General features: G+C 37.2%; 1 protein-coding gene across 1 annotated transcript in view; it reads left to right on the top strand.

The window, feature by feature from the left end:
- The window catches only part of atrnl1b (attractin-like 1b), a 1,075,952-nt gene that overhangs the window by 363,492 nt on the left and 684,625 nt on the right, over positions 1–27,835 (top strand). The window contains exons 18-19 of the mRNA XM_039775615.1: positions 9,964–10,182; positions 20,599–20,736. Coding sequence (XP_039631549.1) covers positions 9,964–10,182; positions 20,599–20,736 — 357 coding nt within the window. The remainder of the gene's footprint in view (positions 1–9,963; positions 10,183–20,598; positions 20,737–27,835) is intronic.

Here is a 27,835-nt window from a genome sequence, read left to right as displayed (position 1 = left end):
AAACACCAGAGGCATCGTCATATAGGATATAGTGAGAAGAGTAGTGGGGAAAGGACACATGGACGTGTAATGCACCAGTGCTAAGGGTTTATTGGTCAGTTTATGTGTGCCCAACCACACATACTGTTTCCTATCTGTAAGAATGCCTGTAGTCCAAAGTCAGTTTCAACTAGGTGAGTTTATTATGTAGGAGCACCGAGTTTATTATGTAGGAGCACTGGGCTGAAAGTATTGAAAGCAGAGCTGAAGTCTACAAAAAGGGTGCTCCCTTATGCCCTTAACTTTTAAAGTTTTCTTGGCTGTGTTTAAAAACATTATTTATTAGAACACTTTAAGAAACAAGAAAGAACATATACTGAAAATACGTTTCTCTAAAGCTTTATTGGGAATTCCATTGGTGACTTACATGCAGTCGACCAAATAAAAAGTAGAAATGAACATGTTATTCAAATCTGAAACTGCAATTTAAAGCTTAGGCTCTGTAGTTCAAAAATACAAAATTATTCTTGGCCATTTACTTGGATTGAATGACTCATTTTTCAAGCATGTACTTTTTTTCCAGATCTATTTTCTGTTCAAATTAGCGTAGGAGCATAGCAATGCATTGTGGAAAAGCTATTGTCATGTTAAATTGGTGTGTTCAAAGGCTGCTGTACGTGGAGCAGTGCTTTAGAGCCCACCATTCCAAATTGCCTTTGTGAAAGCTTTGGCTGAGTGTGTGTTTATTGGGACCCAAATGTGAGTGGCATTTTTATTTATTTATTTATTTTTTTTAGATCAGCTTTAAAAGACAAGCAGTTACAGAGGAATGACCATTTAATGTATTTTGCGGGTTCCATAGAAAAGATTACCATTATGCTCTTTTAAAAAAAGTAAAATGTCAGTGTTTGGGCAGAGTTTTTAAATATTTCCACTAACTTTTAGAATAATTGTCAAAATGTGTCTATACCTTTATTTGACAAACTATGCAATCTAATTTTGCTGAAAGAATGAATGCCATGTGTTTAACTTTAATCGATTTCCAGAGAAGCTGAGCCCATCCATGTACGTGTGGAAGTTGTGCCATTTCTATAGTTAATGAATGGTAGAATCATAACATGTAAAGCACACAGTCATACATGCACAGTACTTACACCGAAGCAAGCAAGGGTGACTTAGAGACAAACTGACTCAATGTAACACTGGGGAAGTCAGTAGCCACCTTCTATTCATGTATGATCTTTATGTGTGTAGACCACAAGCCTGGCTATTTTTAGACTATTATTAATGACTAGCTTTATGAGCCTGTGCTGTAAAGAGCCTAGGGCCCTAGAAACTATTGAAATCGTCAGAAAAAAAAATTGAAATGTAGAGATGTCAGGTAATTGAAAGGAACTACTCTGGGCGTCTCTCTCCTAGGAGGTTTAGTTTTGCTGACGTGCTCGCCGCGCTTGTGTATTAGCGGCAGGAAGAAAAGTAAAAGTGATACCGTTTTGCTAATGTGCTCTCCACGCTTATGTAATAGCAGATAAGCGAGTGACTCTCTCTTCGAATGTTTCGTTTTGCTAACATGCTGGCCTCTCTTGCATATGCTCAGAGGTAGAGAGCACTTAGCCCAACTCCACCTTTTACTTCTGGGCCGGACAGACACAAACACTTCCATGCGTAGACTTTTATATACAAAATGAACCAGTGATTTTAGATTTGCCTGTTCATATGTATCATGTTATCACTCGGCTGTTTTGTGCCACTGACCAAGGAAGAATGGCATGTAGTACGCATGGGACAATGCTCCTTTCCTGTGATTCAATTTATATTGCGAGTCAGGCTTCACGTATTTCCACAATTTGAAATCTTCATAAAAGAAATACACTCTATGTTTACTATTAATTATTATTGACATTCATAATTTTAAACTTTGCATAATTAAATTCAGATAGCAAATACATATGTTTTAACACATATTTGTAAGCATTTTCTTTTGTATTCAATTGAAATAATGTTAAATGTTATAACAAACACCAAGATGAAAAAAATGAGCTACACACCAAATGACATTTAAGCCCAATAACTGGTAGATTTATTTAAGAATGAAAGATCATAGCTTTCTGTGGTTATGTCCATGACACCAACCAGCAAATAGGAAGCGCTATTCTTGCACTGTTCCTTATTTCAAATTGCTTGTCCAGCATAGTCCCTATAGTCTTCCACTGTCATATTTGTTCTCTCTCCACAATCTACCATTAACACTTGATGATTTGCATGGTTTCACTGTAAATCTGTGACATAAAATTAATATAGAGTGAAACCATTGAAATTTAAAATTCTCCTTCGGTTTTTTTAAGATAGCATCAAGCATTGCCATCCTTTTATTTCCTGCTTGAATGCTCCACTGACCCATTAGCTGTGGGTCCTAACTGGATCTACAAAGAACTTGTGTTATAATTTCTTTCAAGAAAAATGAAAATGTCAGCCCTTAGCATGAAGTTGAGACTACTCTGCTATGACATTATCCCCTTCAGTTGAAAATAGTCACTCACTGATTACAGATGTAGAAGGGACAGACATGCGATTTAACCAGAAAAGGAAACACTGGGAAATGGCTGCTTTCTCTCTCTCTGCCTTGGTAGAAGTTAAAAGAGCAATGCAAATCCAATGCTGTGTAATTCATCTTTGCTGTAATCTAGCCCAGTTTTTGCTTGCAGTACCCCATAGTGTTTCAGTATATCACAAGAACTGTTCCAATACAATGTGTTGGTGTTTTGCTGGTTCCAGTAGAGTTCAATGTTTAGAGATGCATCTATGAAACAATGTTTCTGACTTGCTACACCTGTCTGAGTATGTGACTCCCTAAGCTAAGCACGTGCATGAAAACCCAGTTTCACATAGGGTGATGTCTATGTTGCTCACTTGATGATTTTCACGTTCACTTCATTATACAGATGGTGAATAACGCTTCTGCCAAAGTGCAGTCATGTTCTATCTTAGTTTTAGTTTTTCAATCACATTTTTAAATTTCTTGCTTTCAAGGAAATACATTTTTCTTTGCCTTTTGTCATTTTCTTCTATTTTCTTCTCAACTGCAACTTTGTTGCAATGCTGACTTGGGGATTAAAATTAAGCAGCAGGGTGCTGGAGCTGATGGAAGGACACTTTTATTAGCATGCAGAAAGTTTCAATATCGTATGCAAAAGTGGATTCTCATAAAAGTCCTCATCTACAGCATTTTCTTGTCAGCTTATTTAGATAACAATTTCATTGCCTGGCTGCATTGCATCTTTTGACTACTTCTGTTTGTTTCATTATGGGTTGTGTTTATACATGTTGAATTTCCAAAAGATGTAATTTCCCTTTTTTATTTTCATCCGGACTCTCTTTCTGAGAATTTAGGAGTCGTAAAGGAGTGTATAGTGTTTCCAGATCCTTAAAAAGCAGTATGTCCCTTTCTTTTCCACCCTGGAAAATCTTTAAAAATCGTAAGAAGACCCATTTTAGTGTGTTTCCTTGTTTTTAAATCACCTGTAAAATTAATTTTAGCGTAAATTTCAGAAAACTGTATGCCAAAGGACTGTTTTGCTCATCACTTCCTATTTTATTTTTGTAATGTTACATTTTACAAAACCTATGGAGTGAGATTTGAACTGTCAGACAAGGACAGTGGTACATATTAGCTAACCATGCAGATAGGATTTTCTTTGTACTATGTATATGTAAAAATAAATCTGAAGTAAACTAATGTCACTGCATTTGTGTGAAAGCAAATCCTTGCAATTTTGAAAAAGCCAACATTGTTATACACGTGCATATTGTAATGTGTGCAACAGAGCTAAGCCGTGATGAAACAAAATAAATACCAATTTGTTTTTTTACATGCTGCTGTTCAGAATACAGTAGAAAGAGAAAGACCGAAGAAACTTTTACTGCTTTTTGTTGGTAGACATTTATTAAAGTCCATTTTATGACGGAGCAGTTATAATTTTTGGCTTTGTTAAACAACAATGTGATTTATGATGGGGCAGTTATAATTTTTGGCTTTGATAAATAACATTTTGGTTTGTAGCAATTTTGAACTGAAAATATTCTTAACATTATCAAATGCTTCTGCTGCCTAATTACATGAAGCCTGCCCCCCCCCCACTACTGCAGATGCTTACCACCATGAGGCCCACAGTGCCATTTTTCTGCCAAGACATTTTATTAAACAAACTCATCTTTTATTAACAGCAACAAATTACACTGTCATGAAAAATTAAATATAAACTGAATTGATCCAGGTAATCTTGTCAAAATAATGCAGTTGGTACTACATTTTATTATTTTGCAGTTTGTCAGCAATTGAAACTTAATGTTTTCAGTCTCAGCAGCATTTCTTCATTTTTGGAATATGCTTGGAGGAAGAATGTTTGAGATCACATTGGTTTAGTGTTTAAGTAGAAGTAAGTAAAATTAGATGAGGCTTTTCAGTTTACTTAGCCTCTTCTATTACCTAATGGCTAATTTGTCCCAGTATCTCATGCTGGTACATATTTTATTGTAAAGCTGTCAAGGTTTCCACTTTGCCTAAATGACTTGATAGTTTGGACCATTTTGGTTATATTTCTTTAATTAAAGCAAATAATTAATAAAGCATTAGACTGGAGTGCCTTTTGTGGTTTAATGATGTCAGAGGAGCAATGTGAGATTTGAGTGTTCTAGTTACTCAAAAAAGCAGAGAAAGTCCTGAAAACATGGCTTGACTTCCTACGGGTGGTTTTAAATCCAGGGTAGAAGAGAAAAGAAAGATCTCACTTATTACTTTATAGTTAATACCTATGCTTGATTCCAGCATTTAAATTCAAATAAGTGGCAGTGATGTGTCTGGCTGTGGTTTTAATGAATAAGGGTTGTTTTAATATACAGACTGAAAATATGAGGCAGCTTTATTTTTTCTGCCCAGAGAGTTGTGTAGCTTCCGTGACGCAGCTTATCCAGCTTTTGAAATGCCACATCTTCCTGTCATGGAGAGATATCAACTAAAATGATTAAAACCTTTTCAGCAGGCTGCCTGCTCAGCTTAGTCTGCCGCACAACAAAGGCAGGATGTTTCTCTTGCCTGACATTTTCTTAGAGTGTTAAGAACTTGATATGAAGTAGTGTTTCACTGGGTTACTGGAAGGTGTGAATATTTGCAGAGATTAAGCATGAGCTGCAGAACTTGTAGCTTCTTTTGATTTTTTTTACTCTTCCTTCATTTTTTAAATGTAGTATGGTGAAAAGTGAACATTCAGCTTTAGTTGCTAGATACTCTGAAAAAGAAATGAAGAAGATTAATGTATTCCTGGATGATCACATTTCCTTTTTAGTTGTGGTTCTTCAGGTTTGGAGTAAGATGTTACTTTTTCTTTAATGTTAACACAAAACAATTAGCTTTACTGGTTTATGTTAATAAAACACTCAAAAATGTTTTACATTTTGATTATTAATCTAATTTATCTTTATTTTGTTTTGGAGTCTGTGATCAAAGACTCAAGGCATAGCTTTGGATTGTGCCTTGTTTGCTATCGACTGTTAGTTGCTCTTATCCCGTCCTCTGCTGTCAGCTTGCTATATCTGTATTTTATTTTAATAGAACTTTATATTAACATTATTCTGTTATGTTAATTTGCTGATGTGCGTGATTATGTTGAAAGGTGTAACACTTTACTCTATGTTAGTGTACAAGTTCTGACCCTGCACTGTTTAAGAAACAAATTACCTGAACTGGCTAGTTTAAATACAATGCATATTTTATTTTTAATTAACAATGTTGAAAATTCCGTGTATTTAAAAGTTTGACAGTAGGTAGTCTCCATTTGTTTTCTTCATCTGCTTTTTTTCCTACTAAAGGACCCAGAGAAGCAGATCAACTTTGGTAGCAACTGGCACAAGACATGAACCAGCCATAGGTGGAACCCAAGTCAATTGCAAGACAAACAACAACAACATTTATTTATATAGCACATTTTCATACAAAAAAATGTAGCTCAAAGTGCTTTACATAATAAAGAACAGAAAAATAAAAGACACAGTAAGAAAATAAAATAAGTCAACATTAATTAACATAGGTCTGAAGGCCAGGGTGGACAGAAAAAACAAAAAAAAAAACTCCAGACGGCTGGAGAAAAAAATAAAATCTGCACTCACTCGTAAGGTGCAATTTTAGTGTCTCATATTAACATAACATTTTCATATTTATGATGTATGAGGAGAACTGAGTACCTGAAGAAAACCCAGTGCTGACAGGTGCAAGAAACTGAAGCACATCAGTAGCATTGTAAAGCAGCCAAGCTATATACACTGCTGACCTGTAAATTCATATAAGGTCACAGGTGACCTTAAATTGGATTAAGCATCAGGCACAAGACAGGAATCAGCCGTGGCCTGATATCAATCCTTTGTAGGGCTCACTCATGCACACCAACACAGGGCCAAACCTGTACTTGTTTGACAGTGTGGGAGGGAAATCAAAGTAGGTGGAGTAAAACTCATGAAGACATCTGCAACAGTGTTAAAACTCAAAACAGATAGCGAAAAGATATGAGATTTAAACCCAGTATAATGAAACTGTGAGGCAGCAATGTACATACTAAACACTGCATCACCATGCCTGAATCATTCATGTTCCCATCCTACTTAATCTGAATTACATCACTTAATACAGGGGTTAGATGGTGACATGGCAGTGTATTGATTAATGCTTGATCCTGCATACCCCAGAGTGTGTGTGTGTGTGCGTGTGTGTGTGTGTATGTGTGTGTGATGGGCTTTTCCCCAGGTGTTTGTTCTCCTCCTACATCTTAAACACTTTCATTTTAATGTGATTGGCATTTCTAAATTGAAATGAAACGAATAAAGGACGTCACGCTTAAAGACTTTTCTAGCAATTTTCAGGTGTATCCTTTATTTACATAATGCTTGTGAGTTGGGGGAGTCGGCTGCATGCTCCTGTGAAGGCAGTGGGTCTGCGGCTCAGAAAAAGGTGGCCTGTTTTTAAATAACTGAATAAATTGGCCAGCTCAATCTCCATTGATGTGCATGCTCACACAGCTGCAGGGGGTTGGTGGAGTAATTGTGGCGAGACGTAGCTGCACGTAAGGGTGCAGTCTGTCTCAATTACTTCATCAGTTTCTTGTTGTGCATGATTGGGACACTGCCCCCCATGGAGATATATAATGATGAGCCATCATAAGAAAGAGGAGACTCAAAAGAGAGAATCGGGTGGAAAAACAAAAGGAAGGAGAGAGAAATGCAGGAGTGAGAGCGAGAGAAACAGTGTTGGATGGGAGGAATCTGGAGAACAGTAATGGGACCCCCAGAAAAGAGTGTATGGCCAGCACTTAGGAGGGGGCTGAGGTATCGCTTCTGTTCTGCAATTATGGAGGAAGAGCGACCATTGTGCTGAGGGTGTACTCTCACTGGGAAGAGCCAGGTATTGGCAGCAGTGCAAGCGGAGCAGGGCTCAGCGGCTCCCTGTGGGGTTGGTGGCGGGGATATGGGTCAGAATAAAGGGTTGTCTGCGCCTGTTGGACAGATGTCTCACTGTGCTGTGGGGCCCGATCTGGGTAAAATGAAGAGACGTCAGTTCTAAAAGGGAGGCACCAGGGATTGGATTTTAAAGGGAAGATTCCTGCCTGTGTTTTTAACCTCATTTTAAATGATTACTTATTTGTTATTTTTTAACCTCCAGCAGCACCTCGATTTTTATGAATTATTTGTTTATTGACTGATGGAGCACTGCACCACTTTGAACACTGTTTGTTTTTGATGGTTGTGTGTAATAAAAGCACTATAGCACTTTTGCAGTATCCCTTAGCTTTGTGTGTATTGTCTTTAACCGCTGGCTCATCCCTCGGGTATATTATCATCAGTAGTACATTATCATCTTAATTTAACTGGAAGTGCGGAGCTGACCTGCCATCATCACACTAACAACCAATGAGCGCCTTCTCGGAAGTATAATACATAGAATGCAGTGATCAGGAATAGGGATCATGTGCTTTTTTTGGACCTCACAAGCAGAAGATAAGCTCATCTGTCTTCTGATTCATGTTTATGTATCATGATAGAAGGGGAAAAAAATAAAGTGTCTGAGATTGCGCCTGAAATTGTTATATCTACTAAACCTTTGTGCAGCACTGGCAGCATGTTATTGGTTGTCACACAAGGTTTTGAGCATTATTGTGCTACAAGGGTCATCTTGCAGTTTATAAATTTGACATGGCCAGTAGCTACCAGTTGTGTAAACTGACATGGTCTGGCGATGAGGTCAGCAGCTGCAGGCAACTGACTAGAAGTCATGTATTGTGATATCAGCTTGACACTAGAATTACCAGAGCCTACGAAAAAGCTCATAGATCCATCCCACCTTAAAACGTTTCACACCTTTCCGTCACGTCTTTTGTCTTCTAAATTTGTGGCTAAGCATCAAACAGCAAGCAGCCTACTATCACATCCCCCACCGGCGCACAGTTTTCTCAGCTCAAGTCTGTTTACCTGAGTGTCCGTTGCTTGGAGTTGTATAGAGTGAGAAGTCAAGCAAAATGACACCTTTTATAAATACTATATTGTTATTTGGAACACTTGCATTTCATGTGTGTTCTGTGTCTACATAGATCTATGTACACACATCATTTAAAAAGAAACTTTTTTCATGTTTTAGTCATAATTGACAAAATGTAGACATGAAGTTTATAATGTGTGAAGCCTGAAGTCTAAATATCAAAGAAACAGTTTCACAAAAAGTACAAATATAATAGAACAAGTACGCTTTTATTTAAAAATATAACTACAGAAAAACAACCCGCGTTAGAATGCGATATTGATACGCATTTGCTAAGAGCGATGTGGTGGCACAATGGTATCAGCTCTTGACTGGTAGTCTGACATGTATGGGGTGGGGGATGTGATAGCAGGCTGCTTGCTGTTTGCTGCTTATCAACACATTTAAAGGACAAAAAATGCTGACGGAGAGGTGCGAAGTGTTTTAAGGTGGGATGGATATACAGGTTTTTTCGTAGGCTCTGGTAATTCTAGTGTTAATCCCAACTTTTCCTATGTGTATCAGTTGCTTTGCAGCTCTAATTTTATAGTAGAAATTTAGTGGAAGAAGCAGAGGAAATGAAAATAGAAGATTGGCTGTTGGTTTTGCTTGAGCATTGTGTATCTTAATGACTTAATGAACACATACCTTCAGCTGTGGTCAGCATTCACATATCCTGTTGTGTTGTATGACCTTTGCCTGTTTTTTGTGTTTCCTAGAAAAATGTGTGCCTTTTTCTTCAAGTTTGGTTGTGTTTGACCTTCAGCCTGTTTAGTTGACTGCTCTTTTGGATTATGGACTTTGAATAAATATCATTTGTCTTTTGCCATCTTGACCAGCCTCTTTAATTCATCGGCTACTCCTTATCTGCTTTCTCACAATGCGCAGCTTGCTGTGGTTGATGGGGTGCTGCCTCCCTCTCTGTCCTTACAGATGAAGAAGTAACAGTTGGATGGGTATGCTGAGAGTGTGACCTCCTCTAAAGGCACAGACGAGGAGTGTGTCTCTGACAGTGTTGTTTTACCTTTTGCGGGATGTGAACTCTTTGAAGTTTGCATTATCTTTACAGCTAGCATGGTTTATTTCATTTCCAAAGTTCCTGGCATTTCTTTGATCAGGATTTGAGCTGGCAGGACTCAAAATGGGAACAAATCTCTGAAGATGATAAAAACTGCCAGCATGAAATAATGATCAAACACTTAGCAGAAAACCCAAAACATAAGGGAAAAAAAGCAAAACAAATCACTGTATTTGTTTATTTTCCCTTTCTTTGGTTTTTACACAGTGCCTCAAAACACTGCTACTTTTTTCAAGGTCAGAATGTTAAGATCAGCATTTCTACCTATAAGCTCCAACATATAATAACAAATGTGTGTAAAATATTTACTGTAGTATTAATCATTATCCCCTTGTTACTTTTTATGCAGCTCAAAACTGTTCTGGACTGCGCACATGTACTCATTGTTTAGAGCAGCCTGGCTGTGGATGGTGCAATGACCCCAGCAACACTGGGAAGGGACAGTGCATTGAGGGATCTTCAAGGGGTCCAATGAAGGTCATGGGGAAGCAAAGCCAAGAAATGGTTTTGGACCAAGTGTTGTGCCCTAAAGAGAAGAATTTTGAGTGGGCATTTATTCACTGTCCAGGTACAGTATAAGATCATATTTTGTATATAACACTGTGTTAACAACCAGCATAGTGCTAACTGCACTGGAGTTTTCCCAGGATTTTTCCATAAGGTTTTAGGAACTGGAAGTATCACTTGTTCAGATGGTTCAGAAATAGAGATAAGGTTTATCATGGCAGTCTGTTACATGTTCATGTGAATCATAAGTAAGAATTTCACTGCATTCTATAAAAGAGAGAATACTACTACTGTTTTCACAGAAGTGAGAATTGAACCAGCATCGATACAGCTTAAATCTGGCAGTGCTTAATTATTTAGCTACGCTATAGTAAATGTGTACGCTGTGAGAAGGATTGATTGATTGATGTTAATCAATTACTTAATTATCATTGTTACCTTTGGCAATGCAAGTAATGAATCAAATAAAAAAAAAATAGTAAGGCGACCCACTCGCAGGTTCCAAATTATATTAGTGTGTGTAAAGGCTTTAACTTCTGCCCACCCAAGGATCTCTGTTTCACTTTTCGGCCCAGATGCTAGAAATGTCAAGAGATTTGTTCAATTTATCTACGAGGTCAATAAATCTGTGAAATTCTATATTAAACACTTGCACTTTCTTTGTTGTAGCTTGGACATGGTGATATTTTTTTAACATATAACCCAGACACACTTGCTACAATAACTTAAATTTATACTATTTGTTCATAACATAAGGAATAATAGAAGATGAATATGTGCAAATAAGTAAACTGCTCAAAAAATTAAAGGAACACTTTGAAAACACATCAGATCTCAATGGGAAAAAGAAATCTTCCTGGATATCTATACTGATATAGACTGGGTAATGTGTTAGGAAAGAAAGGATTCCACATCGTTTGATGGAAATGAAAATGATCAACCTACAGAGACCAGAATTCAAAGACACCCCAAAAATCAGAGTGAAAAAATGATGTGGCAGGCTAATCCATTTTGCCAAAATTTAATTGCAGCAACTCAAAATTGTACGCAGCACTTTGTATGGCCCCTGTGTTCTTGTATACATGCCTGACAACATCGGTGCATGCTTCTAATGAGATGACAGATGGTGTTGTGGGGGATCTCCTCCCAGATCTAGACCAGGGCATCACTGAGCTCCTGGACAGTCTGAGGTGCAACCTGGTGGCATTGGATGGACCAAAACATAATGTCCCAGAGGTGTTCTATTGGATTTAGGTCAGGAAAGTGTGGTGGCCAGCCAATGGTATCAATTCCTTCATCCTCCAGGAACTGCCTGCATACTCTCACCACATGAGGCCAGGAATTGTCATGCACCAGGAGCCACTGTACCAGCATAGGGTCTGACAATGGGTCCAAGGATTTCATCCTGATACCTAATGGCAGCCAAGGTGCCTTTGTCAAGCCTGTAGCGGTCTGTGTGACCCTCCATGGATATGCCTCCCCAGACAATGATTAACCCACCACCAAACTGCTCATGCTGAATGATGTTACAGGCAGCATAATGTTCTCCATGGCTTCTCCAGACCATTTCACTTCTGTCACGTGCTCAGGGTGAACCTGCTCTCATCTGTAAAAAGCACAGGGCACCAGTGGTGCATCTGCCAATTCTGGTATTCTATGGCGATTGCCAATCGAGCTACATGCTGCTGGGCAGTGAGCTAAGGGCCCATCAGAGGACATGGGGCCCTTGGGTCACCCTCATGAAGTCTTTCTGGTTGTTTGGTCAGAGACATTCACACCAGTGGCCTGCTGGAGGTCATTTTGTAGGGCTCTGGCAGTGCTCATCCTGTTCCTCCTTGCCCAAATGAGCAGATACTGGTCCTGCTGATGGGTTATGGACCTTCTAGAATCTCCTCCATGCTCTTGAGACTGTGCAGGGAGACACAGCAAACCTTCTGGCAATGACACGTATTGATGTGCCATCCTGGAGAAGTTGGACTACCTGTGCAACCTCTGTAGGGTCCAGGTATCGCCTCATGCTACCAGTAGTGACACTGACTGTAACCAAATGCAAAACTAGTGAAGAAACAGTCAGAAAAGATGAGGAGGGAAAAATGTCAGTGGCCTCCACCTGTTAAACCATTCCTGTTTTGGGGGTCATCTCATTGTTGCCCCTCTAGTGCATCTGTTGTTAATTTCATTAACACCACAGCAGCTGAAACTGATTAACAACTCCCTCTGCTACTTAACTGACCAGATTAATATCCCATAAGTTTCATTGACTTTATGCTATACTCTGATTAAAAAGTGTTCCTTTAATTCTTTTGAGCAGTATATATAGGTGTAGATATGTGTAGATGAAGTAAGTAACACCAAAGAACACAAAGCATAAAATTACTATAGCTTAGTTGAATCTTTTCTCTCCTGTAGAAAAAGGCATATAGCTCATGAATTCAGATTTTTCAATTCATGTGGTCAAGATTGATACGTTCTTTGCTCACAACTAGTCTACACTGGGTTACCCCCCCCACACACACTGTTTGTGTGATAGAGATGCAGATCTAAACTTTCCTGCTTGATTTAAGAAGAAACTTACAACTACTAAAGACTTATCCTTCACGAAGATTATTACTTTTCAGTTATAGTGTTACCAATGCCATATTACATTAGCTGGCTTTATCTTAACTATTAAGTTAGAATGAGCAGTTCTTGGGATCAAAGTATCTTTACTTTTGGTTTACTCTTGGTTTTGTGTCCTTTCCTGGTTGGCTTTCTCTGGCTCATGTCAAGCTTAAGCACGCTTATTTTTCTTTGTTCTGTATCTCTTCTTGTTTTTTGCCTTATCACACCTTCTGGTTGTGGGTGGTTCTGTAGTTTTCTTTTCAAGATATTTGCAAGCAGTGTCCTCTTTTGGCTAGCATAAAGGTTACATCTGCTGGCCAGTTGGTGAGTAATCAGCTGCCATTGTTAGCAAGATGAAGGTGTGGACTTTACTTACAGTTACCCTCTAGCTTGTTCACTTGCTATTCCTTAGCAAAGGTTTGACTAATGTTTTCCCTCATCTTACTCCAATACAGACAAGTCCTCTACTTTTCCATTCCAGTGTAAGGTTGCCCTTCGGAGTAAAGGGATCTCTCTAGCTTTTGTTGTGGCCACACCCTAGTCAACAGGACACCTGCTTATAGAGGGCAGAGGTTACAGCCAGGCTGAGCAGTAAGTGTATATAGAGAACTTAGATCTGGGGCTAACAATGATTTTTAAAAGAAGGAGCAGACGTCTTACCATTGGTTTCTTAGTTGTACATAAGCCATTTTTTAGTTGACAAGTGATTGACTATTTGATCTTTCAAGGTTGTCAATCATTGAGTTATGGGTCTTTGTTCAAGCAAGTATTTTAATTGGTGCCACAAGAAGACATCTCTGAGGTGTCACTTGGTGACTGGTATTATTTTATCTGATAAGGCCCAGAACCTGCAGTCCAAAGAGACTGGTTAGGAGGACTAAGACTCTTTGTAAGATAGTGTCTGGCAGCGGCTTTTAAGCCAAGGATTTGTATTCCTGGGATATCAAAATGAGTAATTGGATTAGATAAACTTTATTAATCCCATTGGGAAATTCAGATGCATGCAGCAGCAGAAACATCAAAAACAAGGATACAGACTCACAAAACAAATAACACAACCAATCAATTAATTGATAAATAAATGAAAATAAATAAATATATATTGTGCAAACATTTCAATGTTAATTTAACAAGTACATTGGGAGGAAGGATTGCCTGATAGCAGTGGACAAAAAATGAAAGTCTGTCCTACAATACCTGAATGCTTTCTGCATTTTTCAATATTCTACCCTCCAACCACACCCTACATGTGCAGGTTAATTAATAAAGCAACTGTATATAGTCATATGAAAAAGTTTGGGAACCCCTCTCAGTTCACATAATAATTTATTCTACTTTCAACAAAAAAAGATATGTCTTTAATTTCCTGGGAACATCTGAGTACTGGGGCGTTATCCAAACAAAAATTTTTAGTGAAGCAGTATTTAGTTGTATTAAAATAAATCAAATGTGAAAAACTGGCTGTGCAAGAATGTGGGTACCCTTGTAATTTGAATGCATGTAACTGCTCAATACTGATTACCTGCAACACCAAATTGGTTGGATTAGCTCGTTAAGCCTTGAGCTTCATAGACAGGTGTGTCAAATCATGAGAAAAGGTATTTAAGGTGGTCAATTGCAAGTTGTGCTTCCCTTTGACTCACCTCTGAAGAGTGACAGTATGGGATCCTCAAAGCAACTCTCAAAACATCTGCAAAACAAAGATTGTTCAGTTCAGATTTAGGGTAAAGGCTACCAAAAGCTATTTCATAGGTTTAAAGTGTCATTTTCAACTGTAAGGAATGTAATCAGGAAATGAAAGGCCATAGACACAGTTGCTGTTAAACCCAGGTCTGGTAGGCCAAGAAAAATACTGGAGCGGCATATGCGCAGGATTGTGAGACTGGTTACAGACAACCCACAGATCACCTCCAAAGACCTGCAAGAACACCTTTGCTGCAGATGGTGTATCTGTACATAATTCTAAAATTCAGTGCAATTTGCACAAAGAACATCTGTATGGCAGAGTGATGAGAAAGAAGCCCTTTCTCCACTCACGCCACAAACAGAGTCGCTTGTTGTATGCAAATGCTCATTTAGACAAGCAAGATTCATTTTGGAACAAAGTGCTTTGGACTGATGAGACAAAAATTGAGCTATCTGGTCATAACACAAAGCGCTTTGCATGTTGGAAGATCACCACATTCCAAGAAAAACACCTGCCTACCTACTGTCAAATTTGGTGGAGGTTCCACCATGCTGTCGGGCTATGTGGCTAGTTCAGGGACTGGGGCCCTTGTTAAAGTCGAGGGTCAAATGAATTCAACCCAATATCAAAAAATTCTTCAGGATAATGTTCAAGCAACCGTCACAAAGTTGAAGTTCTGCCGGGGTTGGATATTCCAACAAGTCAATGACCTAAAACACAGTTTGAAATATACAATGGCATTCATGGAGAGAGAGAGAAATACAATGTTCTGAAATGGCCGCCACAGTCCCTGACTTAAATATCATCGAAAATCTATGGGATGATTTGAAACAGGCTCTCCATGCTTGGCAGCCATCAAACTTAACTGAACTGGCGAGATTTTGTATGGAAGAATGGTCAAAAACACCTCCATCTAGAATCCAGACACTCATCAAAGGCTATAGGAGGTGTCTAGAGGCTGTTATATTTGTAATACGAGGCTCAATTAATACTGATGTAATATCTCTGTTGGGCTGCCCAAATTTATGCACCTGTCTAATTTTGTTATGATGCATTTTGCATATTTTCTGTTAATCCAATAAATTTAATGTCTCTGCTGAAATACTACTGTTTCCATAAGGCATTGCATATATTAAAAGGAAGTTGCTACTTTGAAAGCTCAGCCAATGATACACAAAAATCCAAAGAATTAAGAGGGGTTCCCAAACTTTATGATTGTACTATAGGGATGTCGCTTGTCACCTTAGGGTATCTAATATGTGTTCAGGTTTTCATTCCAACAGAACTTGACAATTCTGACTAAGTAAAGTAAACAAATTAATCTAATATATGTTTAAATGTGCTTGTTTATGTTTTTACTGTCACAAGACGAGAGAGCTCTATTTCTTCAAGAGCATTTCTCTAAGTGGGATACTCTGTTACAAAGATGTGCATGTTAAGATAATTGTCAATTTTACAGTGGTCTGTCATTGATAAGTATGATAGTGTGCATCATTTTGCTCTTGTAATGGACTGTTTGCCTGACCAGGGTGCCCTGTCTTGCCCTACCCTGTTTGTTTAGGTGCTTTCCCTCATCAACACTGAGTTTAATTAAAAGGTTTCAATAATTAATGGATTTTTTCAATGAATGTCCAGCTTCTTTGTTCAGAATAAAGTGAGATGTATACCATTTAGTACAGCAAGTATTTGATAAGACAATGACCAGACTTCTTTATGTTTAACAACCTAAGCCTGTAAGTAATCTAAAGTTTCATTGAACAGCAAATGAGAACTTGTGTTGCTTGTTAATATTGTAATTTAATTAGCAATCCATCCATTTAATCCACTCATGGTTCGCAATAAATACAAAAGAATGTGCACACCATGTATAGATGGTAGCTGGGCTAAAATTTGAATATACTGTAGAAATTTGGAGGTATAAGTCTGCAGGTTCAACCTGCTTAATTTATTTTAATGTCACCAAAGAGATCCAGTATTTTTCTTAGTGTTAAGATACAAAACACAAGAGACACTTGTGAAGGTTTGAGATCCCGTCCCATATACTGTAAGGTATTGAGTTATCGTATAGTACTGATACCATAACAGACTTTCAAGAGACAATAAGTGAAACCGGGGATTTTTATAGCAGACGGACAGGAAATTACATCCATCTATCCATTATCCAACTCGCTATATTCTAACTACAGGGTCAAGGGAATCTGCTGGATCCAAATCCCAGCCAACACAGGGCACAAGGCAGGAAACCAACCCACTGCAGGGCATGCACACCCACACACACCAAACACACACTAGGGACATATTAGAATTGCCAGTGAACCTAACCTGCATGTTTTTGGACTGTGGGAGGAAACCGGAGTACCCGGAGGAAACCCACACAGACACAGGGAGAACATGCAAACTCCATGCAGGGATGACCCGGGATGCGAACCCGGGTTTCCTAACTGCAAGGCAGGGGAGTGGACCAGAAGTGAAGTCACCAGATAGAGTCAGATCTTGAGAACCCAGAAGGTGATTGCTTCTTGTGATTGCGTCTGTTCTGAAAGATAAATGCTCTATTCTTCTTGTTCTTTTTTCCTGGAGAATGAGAGAGAGATGCATAAGCATTCTGTGTCACATCCCCTCGATTGTTATTTTCATGCTGCATTGGGCTCGTTGGCTGCCCCTTGTTTGTGCGTGTGTGACAATATACACCAACCTCCACCATAAAATGGATAAGCAGGTTTGTATATGGATGAAAGGCTAAGAGTATTAATAAAAAAGCCTAAATGTACTTTTCAAGTTGTACAAAATAAGGTATTGAATGTACATTCCATGATATTTGAACTGTGCAATAAAATCAAGTAGACTTTATGACAAAAAAGATAATAAAATGTTTCTTTCGTAATGCCAAAGACAAAGGTAAATTCAGTATTTTATTTAGGCTGGACCTGGCTGGCCCTCGTAGATAGATATAATGTTTGTAGTGCATTTCTGGCAACTAAACGAGTTACACCCAACATGTAATATTATGAACTTTTCCTCTTGTGTCATTTTTCAAATGTTTATTTTCAAAGTTTACCTGAAATATACAGCTGTTCAAATCCTGTGAGTACTTTCCGAGACCATTAAATGTAAAGTACAAATTCACAGTGTACATTCAGTCTAATAATCTTTTTTTTTAATTTTTTTTTATTTTATTTATTCTTAATGTGCACTATGGCTTAGCACTGTACAGTGCTTGGGCTGCTTGCTGTGCTGTCTTTTCTTCTGGCATTTTCCACAGAGAATTCAGGTTTCAGGTATTTAAGAAAGTAATGTGGAAAAAATGTATGTACACAGAAAATGGATAGGTTGGGTTGGATTTTTAACTGCATCCTTCTTTGTGATTTTATTTACTTTTAATTCAGTATAATTGTTCATTACATTTACTACACTGTTAAAATGCTATTGAACTTTTTCATATGTTGTAGGTATTGTCACTTGAATGAAACTGTAGAGCCTCTTGGAATCAAGTTTCAGTTGCTATTTGATGCTGTTTTATTCTTAACTGTAAAACTGACTAAGAATGTAGTGTGTGCTTATTTTGCTAGTATTTTATGGCAGGCAGATCTTTTAAATTTCATGTCACCTTGAGTGCCTAATTAATCTCATTAATTGTTCATCTTGACATTTATTTTCTCCACTGTGTGTAACAGTTAATGATCTTAAAAGTGGAAACAATTCAAGATTTGCTTACAATACGGCCACAACAGAACTGTTAAGTGTCCAGTTATTCAAGTAATTAAAGCAAGCAAGCTATTGATGACTTAAAAGGATTAAAAAATAAATAAATAAATAATAACAAATGCTTGCAGCTGGCCATTTCTGCTTTCAGGGATATCGACCAGTCTCGCTACAGCAGTTCTGTCAGTGTTGTTTATTTGTTTTCTTTTTAGAATTGTCAAGGGTTCTGTCTTTTCCTTGTTAGTGAAATTTCTCTAATCTTCTAATGAATCTCATCATATTTGGGGCGCTGTTTACTTTGTAGTAGGCTGTAACCTACTTTTACAGCTATGCTTTCAGATCTCTCCTTCATTTGCTTTGACTACGAATATTGTTTGGCTACCCTGATGCCAAAAGTGATGAGATAGATGTTTTGTTTTAATCAGTTCTCTATTTGTTTAATCCATACTTTTCTTTATAATAATATTACCTAAAATGTTTGGCCTATCAATTTTAAACTGTTAAAGATGGACATTGAGGTTGGGGTGGATATTTGTGGAAATAGTGAAAAGAGAGTGGACAGGGCAGCTGCTTCATAGGTCGGGGTTCAACTTTTTGCTCTCTCATCGTCTGTGAAGATTTGCATGTTCTTCTGCATGGATTTTCCCTGTGTGATCTGCTTTCCTTCAATATCACATTGACAAGTTTTAAACCTTTTGACTAAATCTAAATTAACTCAGTATGAATGAGTGTGCCCCACCCTTTATTTCTGCCAGGAGAAGTTGTAGCTCCCCACATTTTCTGTTAAAGTATGAAGATTTGGAAAATGAATGAAAAAAACAATTGACTTCTTAGAGGAAAAATTCAGAGTTTAGATGAATCTTGAGAACAATATGTTAATTGTAAATAACTTAATTTTTAAAAGCATAGAAAGGTTAGTCTAGCAATGACCCTTTGAGCATCTTACAGAGTACATTGTTTAGTTATAAAACGTATGTTTAGCTTTCTGTTTTTGTAAAACCATTTACTATACAGTCATCTTATATTTCCTTACCTGCTGTTAACCAACATCTGATTATACTGCAACAAGATGTTAAAAAGCAATTTAGAAGAAACCATTTTTCAAATAAACATGTGCCACTGTTGCTGTGAATGATGTGCATGGTTGCTTTTTCAATAACATCAATTCATCCATTTTTTAGCATGCTTTCACAGAGTGTATCCTGTCTGTTTTGAGTGCTGTGGGCAGTAGCTAGGAACTGGCATTAGACTAGAATCCTATCAAGCACTGGGCACACTCACACAGACACCCTCCCTCCTAATTTGGTTATTCTTGGCCAGTTTAAAATAAAGTGTTTAGCTACTGTCTACTTATGTGGCATCTGAATAGAAATTGGAATACCTTGAAAAATGTGCAGGCACCACAGAGGCAGGTATTGGGAACTAAACCCAGCTCCCTTGATTTGTGAAGCAGCAGCACAAACTATAGCTGACTAATGCTAATGTGAGTTACCAGTAAATTAACTTTAAATTTAGTACTGATTCCACGTATTAGATAACCTGGTGCTGTATTTAAAAAGGTTCATAGCAAAATATTAAAGCTTTGTAGATTAATGACCACATCATTGATGGAAGTTTTATTCTTACCTTTAGGCAAATTAAGCTTTATTTCAAGCAGCCCATCATCTCGCTGAAAGTATCTGTGTTTTCGGTAATAACCCTAGCATGGTTCTCTTTCAATTTTCCAGTAACGGTTGCCTTTTTGATTTGGCAGTGTGACTATTCACAATCATCTGATTATAAACATAATGAAGACTGCTTATGACTGTAAACTTGAGATGAACTGGTTCCTTATGAAAAAAAACCTTGGGTTTTACTGCATAAAAATATAAAAGATGCCAGGTTAATTTTGATATGACATCCAGTAGATTAGCTGTGTGAAAGTGTTTAAGACGGGATATTTTCATATGCTCTCAATGTTGGTTTTTGATGTAAAGGTTTCTGTGTTAATGGATTGTTTAATAGAAAAGAAGCTTAGGAAACTAAAGACAAATCTTTATTAATTTTTGTATTTTAATGTCTGCTATGTAATAATATCCTATAAAATGAAAATTTCTTCTGAGAGGCAGATTTTACACTCTTAGGATTAATTGCACAACCAGTCTGCAATGTGTAGAGTTAGTTAGTCTGAGGTTGAGATATTCTAACCCTATTAATTCTGTTTTTTTTAAGCTGCTTGGCAGTTTTCTACTTTATTTCTGGTTGCCTGAAATGTTTGCCTATAATCATATTGATTTTCTATTCAGAGACCTATTATATGGAAATTAAGGAATAAATCTGATGAGAGCATCATTAGAAAGCTACTTTCAGAAAAATAATACCTATTAAAGATGATTGTGTTTTCTGAGATGTCTTCTGTCTACTTTGCCTTGTCTTAATTTCTGAGAAACCATGCATGTCTTTTGTTCATATTTAATATTTGACACAGGATTTATTTTACTGTTTCAGCATGTCAATGCAACGGGCACAGCACTTGTGTGAACAGCAGTGTGTGTGAACATTGTAGGAACCTGACCACAGGCATGCAGTGTGAGGCCTGCATGGCAGGTTTTTATGGAGATCCTACCAATGGAGGAAAATGTCAAGGTGAGTGAAAATTAGGTTTTGTTACTTTATACTCAAAGCAAATTACTTAATTAAATACCTTATTTATAGTATATATGGCCTGCTCATGTATTTCTCCCAACTTGCATTGCACTTAACCACCTAGAATTGACTGTGTTATATGGGTCAGCCAGTCATTTGGCAATTGTCAGTAATTGTTTATTCCAGGTCTGTCCACTATCCCCCTTTCTGGTGCAAGGCTCAATAATCTATTTTGAGACCCATCATTAAAGGGTTATTTTTGTTTTCTGTGTATTATTTCTCTTCCTTCTGTCAACAACACTTAACTAAATTGCTGATTAACACTAGAATTACCAGAGCCTACGAAAAAACCCGTATATCTGTGCCATCTTAAAATGCGGTAGGAAGTAAGTAAATAAATAGAGGTAAATAACATTCGATCTGGCTCTTACATACAAAGGACAGTGCATGTGCCCAAAACATTAACATTTATATGTTGCTTACATAAGAGCCAGATCAAATGTTATTTACCTTTATTTATTTACTTACTTCCTTCAGTCACAAGTAGAGTGTAGAGCTTCTCATGTACATATACGAAGTGCAGCGATGGCAAAAGTGCATTTTTGATCCGATGTAGAACCGTCGTCATGATTTGAGTTTACCTCTGTTATAGCATGTCTATGTGAAAACAGCAGTGTCAAATGCGGGGGATGGGGAGTTGGGATCATGATCGCGGCTGAGAGAATAATACTGAATTAAAAAAAAGCTAACCTTTACAAGATTCATAAATTACACCGGCTGTTACAGACTGGAATCAGATGTATCTTTTTATTCTAAAATAGTAAGAATACAAGCAGCTCACTTCTCAAAACTGACTCATCTGGGATCGAACCTGTGAAGCTTTGATTACCAGTCAACAGTTGATACCGTTGTGCCAGTGGCCAGTGCCACTGTCGTAGCAAGTGGGGTGCTTTTTCTGCAGTTATATTTTTGAATGGAAACGCATTTGTTCTGTTATATTTGTACCATTTGTGAAAGTGTTTCTGTGTTATTTGGAATTCAGGCTTCACACATTATACACTTCATGTCTACATTTTGTCAATTATTACTAAAACTTCTGTTTTAATGATGTGTTTACATAGATCGTTGTAGACACGGAACACACATGAAATGCAACTGATCCAAATAAGGATATAGTATTTATAAAAGGTGTCATTTTGCATGACTTCTCACTCTATACAACTCTAGGCAACTGACACGCAGATAAACAGACTTGAGCTGAGAAAACTGTGCAGGGTGGGGGATGTGATAGCTGGCTGTTTGCTGCATATCAACACATTTAAAGGACAAAAGATGCTGACGGAGAGGTGCGAAGCATTTTAAGGTGGGACGGATCTACGAGTTTTTTCGTAGGCTCTGGTAATTCTAGTGTTAAAAAGCTTTAAGGGTCATTGAAACACACAAGCACCTCAACCTTTGGATGCCCGGGTTTCCTACAGCCTGGTATCTTCCCAAGCCATTAATAGTCATGACAGAGATGGAATAGTGCAATTAGGACACACAAACAGGCAAACAATGATAGTGCAAAAATGTTTTCTGCATTTTATTTTTAAATCAACCAGTGTACAATAAATAGTGAAGTGTGGCTTCTTCAAATAAATAAATAAGCATTAAAAAATCCAATAAAAACAAGTGCCCTTCTGAGGAAGTAAAATCAATAAATACATAAATAATCAGGAGTTAAAATGAATAATAAAATCACAAAGTTACAATCGGCTATTTTCCATTCCTCGTGAGACCCTTGGCATCTTTCTACTTCCATTTCTTGACCCCCTCACCTATTAGGTCTCCACAGCAGGGCTGAGGAGCTGACATGTGCGGTCAACCTTTAAATCAACTTGGAAACCAGCCACCATAGTCGCTTCCTTGGATGCCCAAGCCCGGCTCTATCATCCTACAGTACCACCACCACCACACAGTGTCCATAGAATGATCTCTGAAGCCCTTTGACCTGCTGATAGAGCGCCATCCATATCTGGGGCCCTCTTCCCAGCTGCCTTGTCTCCTTTCCTCTGAATTTGCCCACACTCCCGACTTTACTCTGTTCTTTTCAAATTCTCATCTTTGATTTCTTTTCTCCCGTCTGTTTTCCTCCTTTTCTTTCCCTTTTTCTCTCTCTCTCTCTCTCCTGCTCAGAATCCTAATATCCTTATGGGTGCAACTTTGCTTAGTGACTCACAAGAGCGTCAATGAGGAAACAGGCTGAATCAGTCATGCATTCTTGTGTAAACGTGATCAACCAGTCTCCTCAGAAAACACTACTGGCTTGCATAGCTTTGAAGCCGCATAGTCTTCAAAGCCGCACAGAGCCTGAGCTTTTATCCATCTGTTTATAATACTGAATCATTAAGTACATCAGTAGAGTATATACTACAAAACAGTTTATCAGTGCATTAATGATAAAATAATTAGAAGTTAACAGGCCACCTGCTAATATCAGAAAGTTTTCAAAAATAGACACAGTGCCTCTTTTAGATCAGAGTTTCAGTTTTTTAGTGTTTGGATCCTAATCAACTTTCATTTTAGAAATAAATTTACACATCTTCCATTATACAGTTAACAACTGTTTGTTGTGTTTGTTCAAGTTCAGGCACATTTCCTTTTAAAATATCAGACTACGGGTGATAACCTTTTGGTGATCGGTTAAAATTTTTTGTCCATAATTTTAACTGTAATGTCTTTGGTTTTCTCCCATAATATAAATCTTACATTTTTTTTGATGGCCAGGAGGACTGGGAAAAAAATAAAAATAAAAAAAAAAAATACAGAGGGCTGAAGAAAAAAAAAAACAAAATCTGCAGGGCTTCCGAGACCACCCATCCCCCACTGAGCATTCTGCGTAACATAAATGATCTCAATCAGTCCTCATGGTTTTCATGCTTCACGTGGAAGAATTAGATGAGGATTGTCATGTGGATATCTGGCTTTCAATCCATCAGTGTAAGGATTGCATGGTGCCTTGATTAGGTGGTGGTTTTCTGGCAGATTGCCACCACAGAAAAATGGAAAAAGTACAGCAGAGACAGGTGTATGTACTTGCATGCATGTAATATAGTAAGAAAAGTTGGTTCAGTTGATGAACCAATTTAGGGGTGAATAAAACATTTTTAGTTTACTGTAATGGGTTGGTGCCAGTCCCTCAGTTAGTCCTCATCTCTTTGGGAGTCACATATAATGTTTCCTTTCCTTATTCACTGTACAGATATAACATCTTAATTAGGCAGATGCATTTTTATGATTTTATTTTTCCTTAAGAATAGTATTATGAAGTGCACTGATGAAAATAATGCTGCCACAACAAGATAGTGACTTAAATACCATGCTGTCAACTTTTGCTTTCTGTTTAATGACCCTAAGCTCCTGTCTTGGGGTTGTCTTTTAAGCTGCAAAACATATTCATGTCCTGGGTCAGAGGTAACATGTAAAATTAGTATAACTGTCTAAAGGATGAAGTGTACCATGCTGCAAAATAACCTGAAAGATTTAGGCTTTGCTCCATCTATATACACATAGAATGCAGTACACTTCACTCCAGTTGTATACACACTGTAAGTGGGTACAGGAACCTCCAAACCTTAGCTGTACTCCTCCAAGTGGGTCCCAGCAACATTCATTTGTTTCTATAGCACATTTTCATTCATTTTATGTACCTCAAAGTGCATTTTAGATGAGGTCGAAGTAATAACATACAGTAGTTACAAGAAAGGATAGATTTAAATTAAGAATAATGAACGAATGAATAAATAACATACAAAATAATCAGTGTACACATAAAATAGATTTGTAATTAGTAGAAATGTTGAGTATTATTAAGTTTGTAAAAGGGTGAAGACACCTGGACTTATCTCTTTTTTTTCTTCTGTTTTTTAATTGTTGCCCAGAGTTTCAAAATGTGATTAGTTACCTTAGTACAGTACTGTTTAAACTAGGGATTTCCTAAACATCTTATGTACATTCCTATACTGAACCATTACAAAATCGAAGAATTAGTAGAGTTTATTCATTCGTGCAGCGCATTTGGAAATGTAAACCCTTTTATTTTAAGATTTTAAACGTCATTTGGAATTTGAATGCTAGGATGATGATCCACACACAAATTCTTCCACTGGCCCCTAAGTTCACCTCAAGTATGGTGTTATTTTAAATCAGTCTTTTTTGCTTAGAGCATAATACCATTTGTTTTAAACTTAATAATTACAGTCATTTCAGTGAATGAACTTGGTTGAGTTTTCTTTTTGACTGCTCGGAAGGAACTATTTTTTCATTTAACACCTAGTTTTTTTTGCTACAAGCGTCTTGCTAGGTACAATTTCTTTTTTTTTTTTCATGAAGGCTGTTAGTGGAGATAGTTTTAAAATTTGCTTTTGGCTAGTATGAAACAGATTCTGTAAAGCTGTAATGCTTCCACAGCATTTCTGCACAGAGGGAATCCTTTAATAGAAGCAGTTTTTTTTTTTTTTTAAACATTTCTTAGTAATCCATCCCATTATGGCAAGTAAAAAACTGAATCTCTAAACAAAATTAATTAGTCTTTATACCATGTCACTTTTTATATCATATGCCAAATTTTGTATAAGGAAATTGAGGATATTACAAGTGTACTATTGCATTAGTGTTTTGAGTATCCATCATACTAAGTGGTGCTGGGAAGTCATGTATAAATATCAGTCAAGAAAAGGTAAAACAAGATTTAATAAAAAACATTTTTCAGTCTGAAAGTAGTGCATTGTTTGCATGCAGTCATCATTGTTCATTTTAGTGTTATAAAAGAAGTTAAGTGGTAAGTTTTGATTCATCATAACCTCCTTTCCTCTCTTCAGTAACTGAGAATTGCTTTCCCTTCAATCAGTCTGTTAATCCATCTTTATATAGTGCCTTTTAATGGCCTCTGATGGTTGTGCCTTCATATACTTGGATAAAAGACATTACATTAGCCAGAGACACGAAAGGAAGTTCAACATACTAGTGACTAATATCACTAATATGCTGCTTTTCTAAATTTCTAAAATTGTGCACATTTGTAGAAGTATTAAATGTTGTGTGAGGAATGTAAATATATTAATCTTAATTTTTGATAAGTCAGGTAAAATAAAAACCTGGTCGTAGCTGTGTGCATGAGGGTGCCTTGCAACATATCCTGTCCCTTTGACTACAGGTGGAAAATAGATATGTACATAGGTACAGTTTGTATTAAATAAGAAGCAGACAGTTAAAGAAGTACACCGGACTCTGAGTCTACTAGTAGCATTCTCAGCTCACACTTACGGTAATAAGCTAGTCTAATATCTGTTATTCTTTTGTTTGCTTATCATTTTTAAAGCATTTTCATATAGAGTTCATCCTTTTTACTTGTTTGCCTTTATTTTGAGTGCAATGTGTTTTCATCTGAAAATGTATATTAATTAATTGCTTTAAGAGAAAGACCTTTATAAAACATTATTTTAAAATAAATGTTATTGGTATTGATCATACTGGAATGAATAGACTGTGTAACTCGCTGTGACCTTGTACATGGATTAATTGGGTTTTGACAAGGGATGAATTATAAAAAAGATACTGTTTTTTACTTTTCTAAAAAGACCCACCAAGAAATATGAATAGCAATTTGCATGGTCTCATTAATATTCTATTGTCATTCCAAAATTCCTAAGAATATTAAAGAAAACAAGTGCTGACTTGCCGTAAATATTAAGCAGCATGCTAGTTGGTGTTGTGCTGAGTTTCACATAAAGAGTTTCACATATAGCTCTGCAGTATACTTGTGACTGCATTCTTGTACCAATACGTGCGAACTGAAGTGTCTGCATGCACTTTTCGTGGCATTACACATGTATTTTTTGAGCATGCCCGTGTCGCTCAAACACAGGAAGCTCTGCAGTGCACTTGTGACTTGACGCTGTAGGAAGTAAGTAACTAAATCCAAATAAATAACATATAGCACGGAACGGAAATCAGCAGTTCTTAACATTGCACCACTCAAGCTGACGTATCAACCGTCTCCTGTAACTTGCTTTCTTTTTTGTTCGGTTATAGTCTTGAATTAATGTGCACTTGTTTTGTTATACTTGTACATCAACATTTATATGTTACTTACATAAAAGCCAGATTGAATGTTATTTATTAGGATTACACGTGTAATGCTACGAAAAGTGCACGCAGACACTTCAGTTCGCAAGCATTGGTATGAGAATGCAGTCACAAGTATACTGCAGAGCTATAGCGCGTCTTTATGTGAAAACAGCAGAGAATGAAACTGAATTAAAAAAAAACAAAACAAAAACAAAGCTAACCTTTAAAAGTATCATAAATTACACTGGCTATTACAGACTGAAATCAAATGTATGTTTTTATTCTAAAATAGTAAGAAGAAGAGCAGTTCACTTCTCAAAAAGGAGTCATGCAGGATCGAATTTGTGACCTGGTGATTCCCAGTCAGCAGTTGATACCGTTGCGCCACTGAGGCAGTCATAGTAAATGCGTGTCAATGTCACATGCTAACAACTTTTTTTTCTGCAGTTATATTTTTGAATAAAAGCGCACTTGTTCTGATATATTTGTAACTTTTGTGAAAGTGTTTCTTTGATATTTGGAATTCAGGCTTCACACATTATACACTTCATGTCTACATTTTGTCAATTATTACTAAAACATGAAAAACATTTCTGTTTTAACAATGTGTTTACTGTGGATAGATCGTTGTAGACACGAAACACACATGAAATGCAAGTGTTCCAAATAATGGTACAGTATTTATAAAAGTCATTTTGGTTGACTTCTCACTCTATACAACTCTAAGCAACTGACACGCAGGTAAACAGACTTGAGCTGAGAAGAATGTGCAGCGATGGGGGATGTGATAGCAGGTTGTTTGCTACTTATCAACACATTTAAAGGGCAAAAGACGCTGACGGAGAGGTGTGAAGCGTTTTAAGGTGGGATGGATCTACGTGTTTTTTCTTAGGCTCTGGTAATTCTAGTGTTAATACCCTATGGACTCAAATGCATCTGGTATGGACTTAACTTTTCTTTAATATTGCTTCAAGAATTTTGGGCATATTAG

The sequence above is a fragment of the Polypterus senegalus genome, chromosome 1 (assembly GCF_016835505.1).
Source record: "Polypterus senegalus isolate Bchr_013 chromosome 1, ASM1683550v1, whole genome shotgun sequence".
Lineage (NCBI taxonomy): Eukaryota > Metazoa > Chordata > Cladistia > Polypteriformes > Polypteridae > Polypterus > Polypterus senegalus.
Note: the sequence above shows the minus strand (reverse complement) of the source record. Positions and strands in the feature narration are given on the sequence as shown.